We start from the raw sequence: 17,648 nt of genomic DNA, 5'->3' as shown, positions 1-17,648 counted from the left end.
TGATGAGCAAAACCAATTCAACACAATTGAAATAATCAAACATTGAAATGTTGCCTGGAAAAAACAAATATATATCAATGTGAATTTTCTCAAAAAAAGTAAGAAGCTGAGAAGATACTTAAGATTTTTGCTACAGAAAAAAACAAACATTTAGCTAAGCTTTTAACAACTTCCAAAGTGTTAATAATGCATGCATGACTTTAAGAAATGTGCATTGGATTGTGTAATAACGCAGTGGATGCGCTGTGCTTGCCTGAAGAAGAGGAAGTAGAAGAAGATCAAATCCCAACTTCCACAGGTGACGTCTGACAATGAAGGAAATAGTACAAAGATAACTTACCCGATAAGATGTTTTGAAAACTTCTAAGCCACTGAATATATATTTTAAGTAGAATCAAAACAAAGATTTGAAAATGAGCAATATAAAATGAAATCAATCCTGAAAACCAGTAATCTCAACTGAAAAAGGAAAAAAAAAGAAAAAAAAACTTCAACATGTCAACTCAAGCATGCATGCAGTTGGAGAATTGATATTGTGTCCACATTTTCCTACAAGTGCAAGATTAGGGAAAATGATTGAATAGAATAAGAATATAGAGAGAATAGAAGAAAAAAAAAATAGTATTTTAGAAAACCAAGACAGCAGGCAAAAGCAAAGAGAATGGGCATATCATTAGGCTAATTTAATCTTCTTGGTTTCAGGCAAGAGTGACATCCATCATTCATCATTCACCAAAAACTAATGCCAAATATAGATATGTACACCCATAAATTATACTAACTGGTGTGCAAAACAAGAGAATTGAAAAAGCAGAAAGAAAGATGGAAGTTTCTTGGGTTTTGAACTGGGGAAGAAAAAGGAAAATGCCATGCAAAAGTGTATTCTAAGGTCTTGAATGATGGTGAAAAAATTGATTCCCAGAAATGAAATCATTCAGAGGAGGAGGCTGAGGATAAGAGTAGGCAGAGCTAGGGTTTACAGATCCAAGATGAGGATGAGGATGAGGATGAGGATTAGGATTAGGATCAGAAGAAGAAGAAGGGGTGGAATCAGGACCTTGATCATAAAGGATGCCCTTGAAGACATGGCCAGCGATGCTGATGGAGGTCTGGTAAGCGAGTTCATCGTCGGCATCGTCGATAGGGCTGACGCGGACGCAGCGGAACGTGGCCGGAGAGGTGATCTCGGCCGGGAAGCTCTGCTCAGCTGTAAAAAAAAAACACAAATATGAGATCTGTACACTAAATCATTGATTGGTGATAGAGGTGAGTGAAGGAGATGATAGTATCAGTAGTACCAGGAATGGTGAGTGGTTGAGGGCGGCGGTCACGGCGTTTGGAGACGGGAACCCAAGTGCTCTTGATGTGGGTAGGGCAAGGGAAGCCACGGCTTTTGCAGCAGGTGCGGCAGCGGGTGTGGGCGCAGTCTTTCTTGGCTTGGTTGCCGCAGTCTTGGCAGCTCATACCGGCGCCGGCGCTGCCGCTGCTGGTTGGGTGGGATTCAAAGGAAATTAGGGTTGGTTGATGATGATGGTATTGGAAAAGATAGTCTTGCCATGGATGACAAGATTTATTGTTGGTGGTTGTGGTGGTGGTAGTGGTGAGAAAATTAGTGTTATGTAGTTCTTGATCTTGGTTTACTTGAGCCATTGTTTGGTTGAGAGATTGGAAAAATCCATATAGGGTTTGAGTAGAGAAAGTGGAGGAGCAGGAGTAGGAGAGTAGCCCAGTGGTGGTGGTGGTGGTGGTGATGGTGGTGGTGTAGGTGCTGTGGGGTTTTTATGGAGGGAGATGAGAGAGAGTGTACTTGGAGAGAGGTGGGGGTGGTGGGGGAGAATTAGAGAGACTGCAACGCCGCCATGGACACTGGAAACATTGCTGCCAAAAACACAGATCTCATTAATGAAAGTGAAGACATTTGGTTCTTGATCTTCTTTTTCTTCTGTCTCTAGAACTGATGAAGCATATCTTCTTTTTTTGTTTCCTGGGTTTTTTTTTGTGGTAATAAAAATGATGATGATGATGATGAAGTGAGGTGGATTAGGCAAGAGTAGTAATTGAATGGGAATTGAAGAATGGAAACTTGCCAAGATGTCCATAGAAAAAAGGGTAATTATGTTACTGGGTTATTCCATAGCCTCCAATCAAACCCTTTGAGAGTTGGCTAGAGTTATTCTACACTTTTGTTTTGTAATATTTAATTTATTAAAATAAATATATATTCAATAAATAATTATAAAAAAAATAAAAATATATATGTATTTATCTTTTGTACGTGGCTCATTGATAAAATATTTAATTTTCAGTAATATAAATTAAATAAAAAATTAGATTAAAATATTTTTTTTCTCCAAAATAATACAAAATGTTAATTTTCAATATTTATTTTTTCCAATATTAGCTAAATTAAAAAAAGAAGTTATATAGCAAAAATTATTCAAATAACGACCACCTATAAAATGTGTTTTTATATTTATGTTTTCATCAACAAAAAGCAAGAAAAGAAATTTTAATATGTATGGGTATATTTGCAAACCTACCAATAAAGAAATGTGAAGGAATTTTACTGTTATCTTTCGTGCTACTACCAGCTCATTACCATCGTTGGATTTTAATCCAACGGTCCAAAATGTTTACAAGTGTCGAGAACATGCGTCCTTTGCCTTCACTGTCCTCAGCACTGGAAACCCGCTGCTTTTGTTTGTGTGTGACCCACGCTTTGTTTTTCTTTTTAAACTTTATTTTGCTTCCTAATTTTGTTTGTATTTGCATTTAATTTAGAATAGAAAACAAAAATTCTTTGCACTACGTCAACCCTTGTATTAAACAGTGTTATGGTACTACCTTTTGCGAGTTTAACATTTTTTTTCTTCTAATTTATATCTGAAATTACTTATTTACCCCACAGCAAATGTAATTTACCCATTTATGCTTATTGTTCCCCAATCAAAATCTAACTACATTTTAAAAAAAAAAAATTATTTGCAATCCCGGATGTGAAAAAATTATGTTGGAGTCCACATTAACAATCAAATAGAACTTTGACTTATTGCTTCTGTCTCTCAATAATTTGTTTTCTTTTTGAACTCATGAGATTTTCGGTGAATTATATGGGCAATTATGCAATACAGTTAACTTGCTTATATGTTTTTTTTTTTACAAAAGTTCACATGACAACCATAGTGAAAGAGATATCTAAGTATGAAAGTGCATCAATTATGATAGTTTAATAATTTTTTTAAAAAAAATATTATTTTTTGTACATGGGACACACACCATGATTAACAAATAATATCGATAAACAATACTATGTTCTAGTGTACAGTATATAAATAATATTGATAAATAGTACTACATAAGCAAAATTTTGAATCATAGTCTCTTTATATATTTTGTGATGAGTTACTGCTAAATTATCAGTGATTTTTTTTTTCTTGTATCTTTGTGAATCAAAATTTTATCAACGTTTATTAAAATAATAATAATAACAAATGCACGTATAAATAACTTTTGTAAGAGGATATATAAGTAATTATTTATTCATTTGTTTTTTTATGACTAGTAAAGTCTAGCAAAATCTTAAATTTGGTACGACAAAGATACTCAACAAGAAGGTTGTAATTCAGTGCGGGACTAGTCACTGTTGCATGGATGGACAACTTAATTTTATGAAATTCTTGGTGAAAATAATTAGATCATTTATTTATTTGACACAAAGAAAGTGAGAGGGAAACCACACCCTTCCTTCGAGTACAAGGTTTTTGTCCTTTTCTAGAAGGTTAAAATAAAATAAAGTAAATAACACTGTGATGATAAACAAACAAATTCAACCACAGGACTTCTAACTCCAAATTGAGAGTTTGAATTCATTTATTTATATTTATTTATTTATTAAATAAATACACAATACTATAAAATAATAATAATAAATTATACATATACAAAAACATTTACCATGTGCTGCAACCTAATTAGGCAAAAAAAAAAAACTTAAAATATATCAAATTACAATATGAATTGTTTGATAATTTGAAAATTTTTATCAAGCAACAAGATGGGACAAAGATTTGTCACATTACACCAAAGGGTGCCTGTAAACCATAGTTCAAAATAGTTTAATGTTACAAATTATTCATTTATTTATTTATTTTTAATAAAATATGAACAGATCATATGTCAATAATGGATAAAAAGATCATTAATAGTTATTGTCTCAACAAATCAATATTTTTATCTTATGTAAGCTGAGATTTAAATCAGTTTCTTTGACATGATATGAACACTCTGTATAGCACGCCTCCTCCTCTGCAAAATGTGAACTCCATATGTAAGAGACCTGGAACCATAGGCCAAGACGTCATTAATAGTTATTTATTTTATAAAAAAATCAAAATTATTATTGAGATTTAAAATAATAAAAAGAAATGATTGAATGAAACAGTTTCACCACATCACTTTTCATTCTCATTTAATCAGGGTTTGTGATATCAAAATATCTATAGTTCCAGAAAAAGATACACATTCGTTCAATGACAACAAAATGAATTGCATTAGAAAAAAAAGGCAAAAAATTTTACCCAACATCTACACAGATGCTCAAACCAAACATAGAAATTGTGTAAGAAATCTAGATCTAAAGGTCATAGCACAAAACGAAAAGTTAAAACAAAATTACAAATTATTAAACCAAAAACCACATAAAAAGAACCAAAAGAACAAGAGGAAAAGACATAAGAGAGGAGGGACTAAAATCAAAATCCAAAAAAACAAGTTTGAGAAGTGAATTGGATTTATATGTGGAGAAATTATTTTAACAAAGGGCAAGTACGAGAGAGGAAGAGTTATAGAGTGGGGCCTGATTTATAGAGAGAATGAGTGGATGGCACCATGAGATCCCAAGAGACTGCAGTAAAAAGTCTAGTGATTAGCGGTGTCACATTAACCCTATATTTGGAATTCTAATTTAATTGAAAATATTAAATTAAGATAAATTAATAAAAGAATTTAAAAATAAAATTATAATTGTTAGTGCAACCGCACTATTTATTGGCATGATTTGACACCTAGACCAAGTGACGTGGCAACTAAAGTGACAAAGCATAATTAATGATGTGACAAGCATTGTGACATGGCAAGGAGACTTGGAGTGCAAGGCAAACATCTTAAAGATCTTGGTGGAGCTATTTTTAGTAAGTCTCTAACATGGAGGATATTATCTTGAAGATCTTGGTGGAATTATTCTTGAAAACATGAAGACAAGATCATATCAAGACCATACTTAGAGAGATATGATTGAAGACTAAATATGGTGGAGCTTAATTAAAGAAAGATCTATTCATGGTGTGAATGAAGGAGACATGATTTAAAGAATCCTTGATGATTGAATTGATTGATTGAAGATCTATTGAAGGCAAGATTTGAGGACCAAACTTGGGTGAATTGAAGATCAAGTTTGGAGAATCTTTGAAGACCAAATTTAGGTGGATTTAAGACTAAGTTTGGCAAGTTTCGTGAAGACGCACAAGGACGTGCCCCCCTTGCGAGGGGACTGTGTGATGAGAAACTGAAGAGGTAGGCTAGTTGCCGGTAGTCGGGATCGGGAGATTTGGCTGCATCGACTCGGACTAAGCATGACCGGGAGGTTGATGGGTCTTGAGGTCGTCTGCAACGTAACCAGAACTCAGTCAAGTCAGCAGTCAAGGCCATGTTGCAATTCATGTTACAACAGGAGTTGCAACAACTAATTTCGGCAGGTTTTTAAATTAGTAGCCGCGGAGATTCTAAAAGAGGTATGTACTATATTTGGGACGTTGAGGCGTCTATATAAGCTACCTTACTCGTAGATTGTAAGGTGTGACTCTTGGGTGACTCTTTGAGGAGAGTGTGTGAGCACCAGACAATCTAGAGAGGGTAGTGATCTTTATTGTTGAGAGTGTGAGTGACAAGTGTTTGTACTCATCTATTTTTACCTCTTTTAGTGGATTGTTTATCTCCGGGCTTGGCCCCCGAGACGTAGGCGAGTGGACGCCGAACTGGGTTACCAATATTGTGTGTCTCCTTGTGTTTGTTTGTGTGCTCTTTCTTTATTGGTTTGTGTGAGACTTCTATGAGTGTTTAAGTGTTACCTAATACCCATAAACCACACCGGAGGAACTAACAATAATAATTAAATTATTGATGACACATAATAGATGCCTTGTAAAAAAATCTGATATGATGGGATAAAGACTTATATGGTGTAATTGTTTCATACAATTCTTGCCCTTTTAAAAAATTATTATAATGTATAGATGATATTTAAATAATAATATAAAATATAAAATACAATGTTAAAAATATTATTCTTAAAATTAATAAAAAAATAAGTACATTTATTAAATTTTAGTTTTGAATTTGGTGAGTAAAAGTAGATGATGATGGTAATAGAGAACCTACACTATTGACTTCAATCTATAAAAATTTAATATTGGAAACAACTATAATTCACAAGAAAGTACCTTAAAGGAGTTGAAGGGAATTTCCCCAAAACATAAGAATGTCACTTTCTATTTTGAGAACCACCCTAGTTTCAAATTAGGCTTTTGTTCATGAATGTGAAGGGATAATCATAATCTTGCTATGGTTAGGTAGCTCGGTGGTTTGAAAAAGCTTTAGATTCATCACCCTTTACAGTGAAACCTAAATTATTCCCTAATTGTCATAATAAAAACACAAAGGTTGTAACATTTATTGAAGGATTTATTTTTCTTGTTCAAGAAGGGAGTGATCAATATTGTTAGATGCACCCAGTAGGATGAGAGACTTAAAATTAATATATTTTAATCTATAATCTTTAGGAAAAAAATAATCGATTTGACCACCCCTATAATAAGAGAGTGTTTTTTCATTTATCTCTCAAATTTAATGTCAAAGGTTCAAATTTCTACTAAGTTAATGGTTGAGAACTCACAACTTATCCATATTTATCAAAAAAAAAAAAAATAATTGATGTTGAATTTTCGATTATTTTACAAAAACAAATAAAACGCTAATATAATATTGGATGGAAACGAAGCATTTTCTCTTTATCATATTCTGTAAAAATTTAACTCAGAGAATGAGAAATCTGGGATAATATATTCAAATTCAAAATTTAGAGATTAACTCAAAACAAAGAATATTAGTTATTTTAATAAATATAAATTGATAATCATCCTTGAAGTGTAATTTCAATTTATTCAAGAATGGCATGCATATGCCAATTACATAATTATATTAAGAATGATTAATAAGGTTCTCAAAATTATTGGTAAATGATTACAACAACAATATTTAACTTATATCATTAAAAAAAAACTCGATTTGTGACTTCGTAAATTTAATAATGAGTAAATTATATTTTAAATTTTAAATAAATAAGTAAATAAATCTCTAGGACGAATTGGAACAAAATAATTTGTTTTTAAAAGAGTATAAGATGCAGAAAATAGAAAATACATAAAAATTAGAATTTTTCGAATACATTGAAGAAACTCATAAAAGTATGATGTATTTAGAACTTCTAGATGAAATAAAGTGATTGTTCAATCAAGTGAGAGTGAGAGGATCTTCATGAATCCATCATTGCATTGAGTTTCCAAACCCATTTTGACTTACAAACAGGAGCATGAGAGTGACATGCCACCCACAAATAGAGTGCATGATTTATTGTCTAAGTTAAGGTACGTTTCTTTTCTTTGGTTTTAGTTTTTTTATTCCATATATTTTTTTAATTTTTAAAATATATTTTCATTTTCATTTTTATTTATTTATTTAATTTTATTGTTCTAACTGGGTTCACTTGGAATTTGGAAAGATGACGTGAAGTGGTACAATGAGGTAAGTAATATTTCTTTAAAGTAGTTGAAAGTTAATATCACTTAATCGGTAGTTATAACATAAATTTAAGTAGTAAAAATAAATAAATAACATGTATGATTTAAAGTCAAATCAACACGTTGACGTAGCACAGCAAAAAAAATTATTTTCACACAAAAAAAAAAATATTCAAATACAATTCTAATCCCGGGCTCACACCCAATAGAAACCATAATTGTTAAAAAAACTCAATAATTTGATAAATTCATTAATTATAAAATCAAAAAATAAAATTTTTATATAGATTTAGAATAAGGGAAAAATAGTAGATAGAATTAACATAATTATAAACTAATTGATAAAATAAATAAACTTTAAAAGTTCAAATTTAAAGCCTTAAAATCTTCTATCCTCCGCATGTATATCATACCTCATCATTCACTTATACTCACGAGAAACTCAACATTGAGTTATGATATGGATAAAATTGTTTACGGCCTTCATTTTAGAAATTTTGGTAGGAGTCCTTTCCGAAATTAGCACAAAAATATATTTAGCTCCCTCTTTCTCTAACTTATACGAATTTTTTCTTCCCCGCTGCTTAACATCATGATCAAATTGTCAAGGTCTACCAAACAATATATGGCAAGCATACATAAATGTGATATCATAGCCAACCTCATCAGAATATTCATCAGTCGATAATGGCATTTGACATCTCTCAATAAGCTGAATTCCTCCAATTTCTTTAACACATCTAGGATTACGATAAATTTAAGACACTAATTGCAGCTTTGACACCGCATCTCTACTAATAATATTTTTCTTACTACCACTATCAATGATAAGTTCAAACACATTTCCTTGTATTATGCGGTTAGCAAGGAAAAAGTTATGCCTATGAGGTGTTAGTAAAAATCGATCTAATCAAATTAGGGTTAGAAAAGTCGTTCTAATCAAATTAGGACTATCAATTACAATTAATTGATATTTAATCAACAATTGATTAATTATCAAGGATCGATCACATGAACACATGAATATATGTGAAAGATCAGGGTTACCTCACAGAGATTTCATAAGCGCAAAATCCTCCAACGCACACACGCAATGTTCTCGAACTTTTCACCCTTGATCCGGAAGAAGTGATGGCTTCTTTTGCTCCAAGCAACTATTGTGAATATTAGGGTTTTTGTCGTAGCCGTCTTTTGATGACAATCACAAATCAAAAATTAAGAAACCCTAATCTCATATCACATATTTATAGAGAGTAAATATATTCGGATAAGGTTAGAACATGTAGCGTGGACCCGTTTGGGATCACTACATCTTTAGCAAATTAGTCCATACTAATTTTATAATCACAATCATGTCCATCAACAAATTGCAATTTAATCCAAAGATTAGAGATATTCATATGTGAGACCCCAATATAATATTTTTACATATTAGTTCCTCTATCAATAAATATTCCATATAAGTGGGATAATTAGACCACTAATGACTTATCGATCTCCACTTATATGTGTGTTTCTTTTTACACTATTGGACATAAAACAATTTAAAGAAAAAAATATAAAAATATATATATTATATATATAATAAAAATACTTTCAAAAATAACTCAGTCGGGATTTTTTTATCCAACACATAAGAAACACAATCTAGAATATTCTCTCCTACAATAAGAGTGATAGATCCCATCTTGGATGACTACAAATCTTCATGTATTTATTATATAACCCTAGCGTGTCCAGTATATAGCCTGTAATTAGCATCACCGGTTGACACTATCAAAGTAATATAATTTATACATAAGATTTAATAACATCCTCAGGTAATAAGGACTTTCTGTAACAGAATAACTCTTTTGGTCTAAGAGTTACTGATGGTCGATTCAATATTTGTCAACTACAAATATCCACAATGTTACTAAGAGTCTCCACTCTAGTGGTTGAGACATACCACTCTATCACACATAGTAGTACAACCACGTGACAACCAATAATGAATACAAAAATCATATTTTATCTCATAGGTTGTGAACTATTTTGGGTTGCAAGGAACATAGATAATCATGTCTCACTTTTAATGATCTCTATCATTAATTTGAAATCTATACAATGCAAGCCCATAATAATATATCATCAAACATGAATAATACAATACCCATAATTATGCATGCAATGAAATAAAACTATTTTATTATTAAACAATAACTAAAAATTGGCTTTGTAGGGGCATACTAGTTTTTCAGGTCTCCCACTTGCACTCAAAGCCAATCAGGGACTAAATCTCAAACCCATCCTATCTAAATGTTTCTCAAACACATTTTTGACTTAAAGGTTTAGTTAATGGATCCCCTTTCGTTATACGCAGAGCGACTTTTCGTTATCTCTATATCCCCTCGTTTAGCAATCTCTCTTACTAAATGGAACTTTCTTTCTATATGCTTTGTTCTTTGATGAGCCCTTGGTTCCTTAGCTTGTGCAATTGCTCCATTATTATCACAAAACAAAGTGATAGGAGACTCTATAGTAGGAACAACGCCCAACTCTTGGATAAACTTCTTGATCCATACTGCTTCTTTTGCTGCTTCACAGGCCGCAACATACTCTGCTTCAGTTGTGGAATCGGCTACAATACCCTGTTTACAACTTCTCCAACTAAAAACCCCATTATTTAAAATAAATACAAATCCAGATGTAGACTTTCTATCATCAGGATCCGATTGGAAATCTGAATCAGTGTATCCATCAACTTTTAATGGACCCCCACCATATATCAAATAATAATGTTTAGTCCTATTAAGATATTTAAGAATATGCTTAACAGCTATCCAATGCTCATTTCCAGGATTAGATTGATATCTACTCACAACACTAACTGCTTGAGTAATATCTGGCCTTGTACATAACATTGCGTACATCGAACTCCCAACTGCAAATGCATATGGGCAATGCTTCATTCTCTCTAACTCCTCATCAGTTTGAGGTGACATTTTCTTAGAAAGAATAATTCCATGTCTAAAAGGTATCAACCCCTTTTTGGAAACTTGCATGTTAAACTTGGCCACAATCTTTTCAATATAGTTAGACTGAGACAATCCCAAAAGTCTATTACCTCTATCTCTATAGAGTTTAATGCCTAAAATATATGATGCCTCACCCAAGTCTTTCATAGAGAATTGGTTAGACAACCATAATTTTGTTGAAGATAACATTCCTATGTCATTCCCAATGAGAAGAATATCATCAACATAAAGAACAAGAAACGTAATAGCGTTCCCTTGTGTTTTCTTATAAACACAAGCTTCATCCGGATTTTGAGTAAAACCAAACAATTTGATTGTTTCATCAAACCGGATGTTCCAACTTCTAGAGGCTTGTTTAAGTCCATATATAGACTTGTTAAGCTTGCATACTTTATGTTCCTCCCCTTTGGATACAAATCCATTAGGTTGATCCATGTAAATTTCTTCTTCAAGAAATCCATTCAAGAAGGCTGTCTTTACATCCATTTGCCAAATTTCATAATCATAGTATGCAGCTATAGCCAATAGGATTCTAATAGATTTAAGCATCACTACTGGTGAGAAAGTATCCTCATAATCAATTCCTTCCTTTTGATTATAGCCTTTTGCAACCAGTCTTGCTTTATAGGTCTCTACCTTTCCATCTGGTCCTCTTTTCCTCTTATAGACCCATTTACAACCAATTGTCTTTACCCCAGCAGGGCGGTCTACAAGATTCCAAACTTGATTAGTATACATAGAATCCATTTCTAATCTCATGGCATCTATCCATTTATCTTTGTCAATATCAGACATTGCCTCATTATAGTTATAAGGATCATCTTCGCACTCTTCTGAGATCATAGCATAAGTTTCATTCAAAAGAGTCAATTTTTCTGGAGGATGAATTATCCTACAACTTTTCCTTATTGGAACACTTGGCTTATCAATAACATTAGGGATGCATTCATCTTGTGAATAACTTTCATTAGACTCAACATATTCCTCTAAAGCAATCTTATTGGTCTTATTACAACTAGTTGCAAAATCATCTTCGAGGAAAATTGCATTCCTACTCACAAACACCTTTTGTTCTGTAGGATTATAAAAATAATATCCAAAAGTCTCTTTTGGGTAGCCTACAAATAGGCATCTATCTGTTCTAGATTCCAACTTATCAACAGTTTGTTTCTTAACATGTGCAGGACATCCCCATATCCTCAAGTGTCTTACACTTGGTTTTCTATTAGTCCACAACTCATACGGAGTTTTTATGACTGACTTGGTTGGAACTCTATTTAACAAATAAATCGCAGTCTCTAATGCATAACCCCAAAAAGATAAAGGCAAATCTGTCATACTCATCATAAATCGTACCATATCCAATAAAGTACGATTTCTTCTTTCTGAGACACCATTATGTTGTGGTGTTCTTGGAGGGGAAAGTTGAGATAAAATACCATTATCTCTTAAGTAGTTCCTGAATTCATCAGAGAGGTATTCACCACCTCTATCTGAACGGAGGCATTTAATACTTCTACCTTTTTGTTTTTCTACTTCATTTTTAAATTCTTTAAACCTTTCAAAAGATTCAGATTTATGTTTCATTAAGTAGATGTATCCATATCTAGAGTAATCATCAGTAAATGTGATAAAATAAGCAAATCCTCCTCTAGCTACATGATTCAAGGGACCACATACATCTGAATGTATCAAGTCTAGGACATTATCAACCCTTATACCTTTTCCAGTAAAAGGCAATTTGGTCATTTTTCCATGCAAACAAGACTCACCGGTTGGATATGGTTCTATTTTTAGAAAATCTAATGGACCATCCTTCACCAATCTATTAATCCTATCTGCATTAATATGACCTAATCTTAGGTGCCATAAATAAGTAGGAACAATATCATCTCTTTTTCTTTTTGTTGATACCACGTATCATTCACATTATTTTCAACACATGCAATAGTATTACAAGAAGGAGTAAGATAATAAAGACCATCTTGTTTAAAACCAGAAGTCACAAATTTATTATTCAATTTAATGGTAACTTTATTACGAAATAAAAATGGAATATCAAGTTCATCTAACTTAGAAAGCAGAAACTAAATTTCTTCTAATTTGAGGCACATAAAGACAATCTTTTTAAAAAATAAAAACAACTCCTCCTTCTAAGACTAAATTAAATGTTCCTATAGAAACGGCAGCAACCTTTGCCTCTGTTACCATCAACAGTGTCACTTCCCCTTCATTCAACCTTCTGCTTTCTTGAAACCCCTGCAATGTATTACAAACATGAGAGGTTGCCCCGAGTCAATACACCGAGGAATTAGCGAACCTACCAACAAATTGGTTTCAATGATAAGTATTTTTAGACATACCTTCGAAGATTTGTCCTTGAGTGAAGCTAGGTACTGAAAACAATTTCTTTTCAATGACCTTTTCTTTTTGCAATGATGACAAACATCCTCAGATTGGTCTTTTCTTCACCCTTTTTGAATTACCCTCTTGGACTTGCTTTGGGCCTTTCTTGTTCACGAAAATTCGTTTCTTAAAATTTTTAGGCCTAGGTTTAAAAGGTTTCTTTTCTTCAGCTGCCATGACAATAGGCTTTTCCTTTTTGATCAAATCTTCAGCTCTTTGCAACATATTGCGAAGCTCAGGAAGAGTCACTACCAAATTATTCATATTGAAGTTCAAAAACAAAGCCGATTGAAAGACTCAGCGGTGATGATAAGATCGCATCTATCTTTGTCTCATTATCCATTTTCGGATCCAAGAGATTCCAATTCATTTATAAAACCTATCATCTTCATGACATGGTCATGAGCGGTGTCCCTTCAACCATCTTAGTGGACATAAGCCCTTTCATGGCACCTTGCCTAGCAGAACGATTTTGCTGTCCAAACATCGCTTTTAGGCTTTCCATTATTTCCTTTGAAGTTATCATTTTCTCATGCTGCTTTTGAAGACCACTTTCAAGAGATGCTAGCATGTAACATTTAGTCAGAGAATCATGCTCATGCCATAAGGTATAAGCATCAATGACAACTTTTTCTGCATCAGATGCAGGCATTTCAGGTGGGTTCTCATCTAGAACATGTATCAACTTTTTCGTGATGAAGAACAATATTCGATTTCTTTTCGATCCATCTGTAATTTGGACCTTTGAGAAGATTCTCATCTAAAAGTTTCATAAGTGGGCTATAGTTGTTCATGTTGTCTACAAATAATACAATAACCAACAATCAAGACAAATTCCACAACAAATATCACACGCATCTACCATTAAATTGGGCTTTTAATAAAATGGTAAATCTCACAAAATAATTTACTACTTTAACATATATCACATATGTGATTTTAGTGAGAAACAAGAACTTCACTCAATTACAAAAACACTCCTTTTGGAATAATTTAAGAATTAAGGTAAAGCAGATACTACATATCTATCTCATAACAATTATAAGATACTTGTTATTATTTGGCCTACAATAGAACACATCAGCCACCTGTTTCAGGTCGACATGTCTTATTGGTCAAGTGTATACCCATTGTCTAGACATGTTATGTGAACTGTAAGAGCAAACCTTTTAGGATATACTCCCACTAGCCATGACATGCCTATCATCTCCATGAAATAAATAAAATAATAATAAGTCAAGAAAAATCTTATCCTTTTGGCTTCAATTAATCTCAAAATATTATTATAATTATTTATTAACAATGGAAGGCCTTTAGAAAATATTTTCATAAAAGAATTTCTATCTCCCACACTTGATATTAAATACATCAAGAAAATTATATAATAATATACAAATTATCAATTAAATCCTCACTAATTATCGGATGTCATCAACCATTGTTAATCATAATACATAACCAATCAAACAAGTAATGCATGCATATTATCACAATATAATATTCATGCATTGATGGATGATAAAACTTTATGCATATTATCACAATATAATATTCATGCATTGATATATCATGAAACGATTGTATAATCTAAACAATCAACATGTCAAATCAAGATATTTCTATTAAATAAATATAATCTAACATTATATATCTATATATATTATGTATTAAATTATAAATAAGACATAATTCATGTATTCATGGAACCTGGCTCTGGTACCACTGTTAGTAAAAATCGATCTAATCAAATTAGGGTTAGAAAAGTCGTTCTAATCAAATTAGGACTATCAATTACAATTAATTGATATTTAATCAACAATTGATTAATTATCAAGGATCGATCACATGAACACATGAATATATGTGAAAGATCGAGAGTTACCTCACGGAGATTTCATAAGCGCAAAATCCTCCAACGCACTTTACGCTAATGTTCTCGAACTTTTCACCCTTGATCCGGAAGAAGTGATGGCTTCTTTTGCTCCAAGCAACTATTGTGAATATTAGGGTTTTTATCGTAGCCGTCTTTTTGATGGCAATCACAAATCAAAAAATTAAAAAACCCTAATCTCATATCACATATTTATAGAGAGTAAATATATTCGGATAAAGGTTAGAACATGTAGCGTGGACCCGTTTGGGATCACTACATCTTTAGCAAATTAGTCCATACTAATTTTATAATCACAATCATGTCCATCAACAAATTTCAATTTAATCCAAAGATTAGAGATATTCATATGTGAGACCCCAATATAATATTTTACATATTAGTTCCTCTATCAATAAATATTGCATATAAGTGGGATAATTAGACCACCAGATGACATCTGTCGATCTCCACTTATATGTGTGTTTCTTTTACACTATTGGACATAAAAACAATTTAAAGAAAAAAATATATAAAAAAATATATATATTATATATATAATAAAATACTTTCAAAAAATAACCGGCCGGATTTTTATCCAACACATAAGAAACACAATCTAGAATATTCTCTCCTACTATAGGAGTGATAGATCCCATCTTGGATGACTACAAATCTTCATGTATTTATTATATAACCCAACGTGTCCCAGTGATATAGCCCGTAATTAGCATCACGGGTTGACACTATCAAAAGTAATATAATTTATACATAAGGTTTAATAACATCCTCGGTAATAAGGACTTTTACGTAATGAGAATAACTCTTTTGTTCTATGACGGTGTTTGGTCTAAGAGTTACAGTATGGGTCGAGTTCAATATTTGTCAACTACAAATATCCACTATGTTACTAAGAGTCTCCACTCTAGTGGTTGAGACATACCACTCTATCACACATAGTAGTACAACACGTGACAACCAATAATGAATACAAAATCATATTTTATCTCATAGGTTGTGAACTATTTTGGGTTGCAAGGAACATAGATAATCATGTCTCACTTTAATGATCTCTATCATTAATTTGAAATCTATACAATGCAAGCCCATAATAATATATCATCAAACATGAATAATACAATACCCATAATTATGCATGCAATGAAATAAAACTATTTTATTATTAAACAATAACTAAAATTGGCTTTGTAGGGCATACTAATTTTTCATGAGGATCATTTCCATTCTTATGTGATAGCATCAATTTTCTCACGGTACAACCATATTCTTCCCCATGATGATGATCATCATTATTCCTATATGGATTGCTTGGCACCTCATACTAACCTTGAGCATCTCTCTTAATAATGTTCACACTCTTACAAAGTGGACAACCATTAGATTTATGGTCTTGCTTATTACACTTGCAGCACTTTTGTAAAATTGGCCTAGCATAAGGGTTTGTTGGTTATTTGCGTTCTTTCTTGATGCTTCCTTTTGTCTTTTCTTGTCTGAAATAGCTTTAAGGTCATTAGGCTTCTCATATTGCAGACTAAATTTATGTGTAGGATTCCAATTCCATAACTTGGCTCTCAAAAATTCTTATAGTAGGATTCACCCCGGCTCTTTTCTTGAATTAAAAACTCTTCCGAGCCTTGTTCTAAGCCTTCACCACAGTGTATGATGGTTGAATCCCAATTTTGTCTCGAATGACAGGCTTCAAACCATCTAAATATCTGGCCACTTGTTGCCTCTCAGATTCCTACAATTTATTACTCTCCTTTAACCTCAAAAACTCCACAGTATAGCTATACACACACTCCTATTTGCTTGTGAGTACTTATGATATTGTAAAAAGAGAATTCGTTCACAATCTAAGGGTAAGAATCTTGTTAATAGTTTCTACTTCATCATTCTTTATGTACTAATTTTTCATTTTCTCACCCTTCGCCAGACAGTCTATAGCCTACCCCACCGAGAAGAAACACCTCATTTCAATTGATAAGCAACCAACTTTATTCATCTCTCAGGAATTTCTAAATATTCAAAAAAATCATTCAACCTCAAAAACTTAGTCAATAGTTTCATCAATGCTCATCCTCCTATTAAGTTAGGAATATCTATTTTCAACTTGAATAAATTCTCTCCATGGTTGTAATCACCTCCAACCACAAAATCAATATACCCACCATTTTCATTATCATCTGAAGAATTGTTGACGTTAAAAAGCCTCTACATGCACTACCAACGACCTTTGGGTCTATTGGTACACGGGTCGCCGATAGAGCTCTCACCGAGTGGTGAGAGTTTGATTCTCGGCTGAGGCGCATTTACGGGAGTTGTGAATAGTGGTTGTGTATGGGTGGTTCAGGCGTCACGTGGTGAGCCCCATCCTCATTTATTCAGCGAGGGCATGCTGGCGTCTGCGGGTGCTTTATTGGGTTCGCCCTCGCTCCTCTTTCCCAGCCTCTACACTAGTTGTTCAAGTCCGACTATAGCAAT

General features: G+C 32.7%; 1 protein-coding gene across 1 annotated transcript; it reads right to left on the bottom strand.

Moving 5' to 3' along the window:
* Nucleotides 1-811: 811 nt before the first annotated feature.
* LOC120278866 (protein SHORT INTERNODES-like) lies at nucleotides 812-1,936 on the bottom strand. Its single transcript, XM_039285610.1, has 2 exons — nucleotides 1,299-1,936; nucleotides 812-1,207 (listed from the first exon to the last, which is right to left on the bottom strand). The coding sequence occupies exons 1-2, from the start codon at nucleotides 1,648-1,650 to the stop codon at nucleotides 885-887; spliced, it is 675 nt and encodes a 224-aa protein (XP_039141544.1). The 5' UTR covers nucleotides 1,651-1,936; the 3' UTR covers nucleotides 812-884.
* Between the last annotated feature and the right edge of the window lie 15,712 nt (nucleotides 1,937-17,648).

The sequence above is a fragment of the Dioscorea cayenensis genome, chromosome 16 (assembly GCF_009730915.1).
Source record: "Dioscorea cayenensis subsp. rotundata cultivar TDr96_F1 chromosome 16, TDr96_F1_v2_PseudoChromosome.rev07_lg8_w22 25.fasta, whole genome shotgun sequence".
NCBI lineage: Eukaryota > Viridiplantae > Streptophyta > Magnoliopsida > Dioscoreales > Dioscoreaceae > Dioscorea > Dioscorea cayenensis.
Note: the sequence above shows the minus strand (reverse complement) of the source record. Positions and strands in the feature narration are given on the sequence as shown.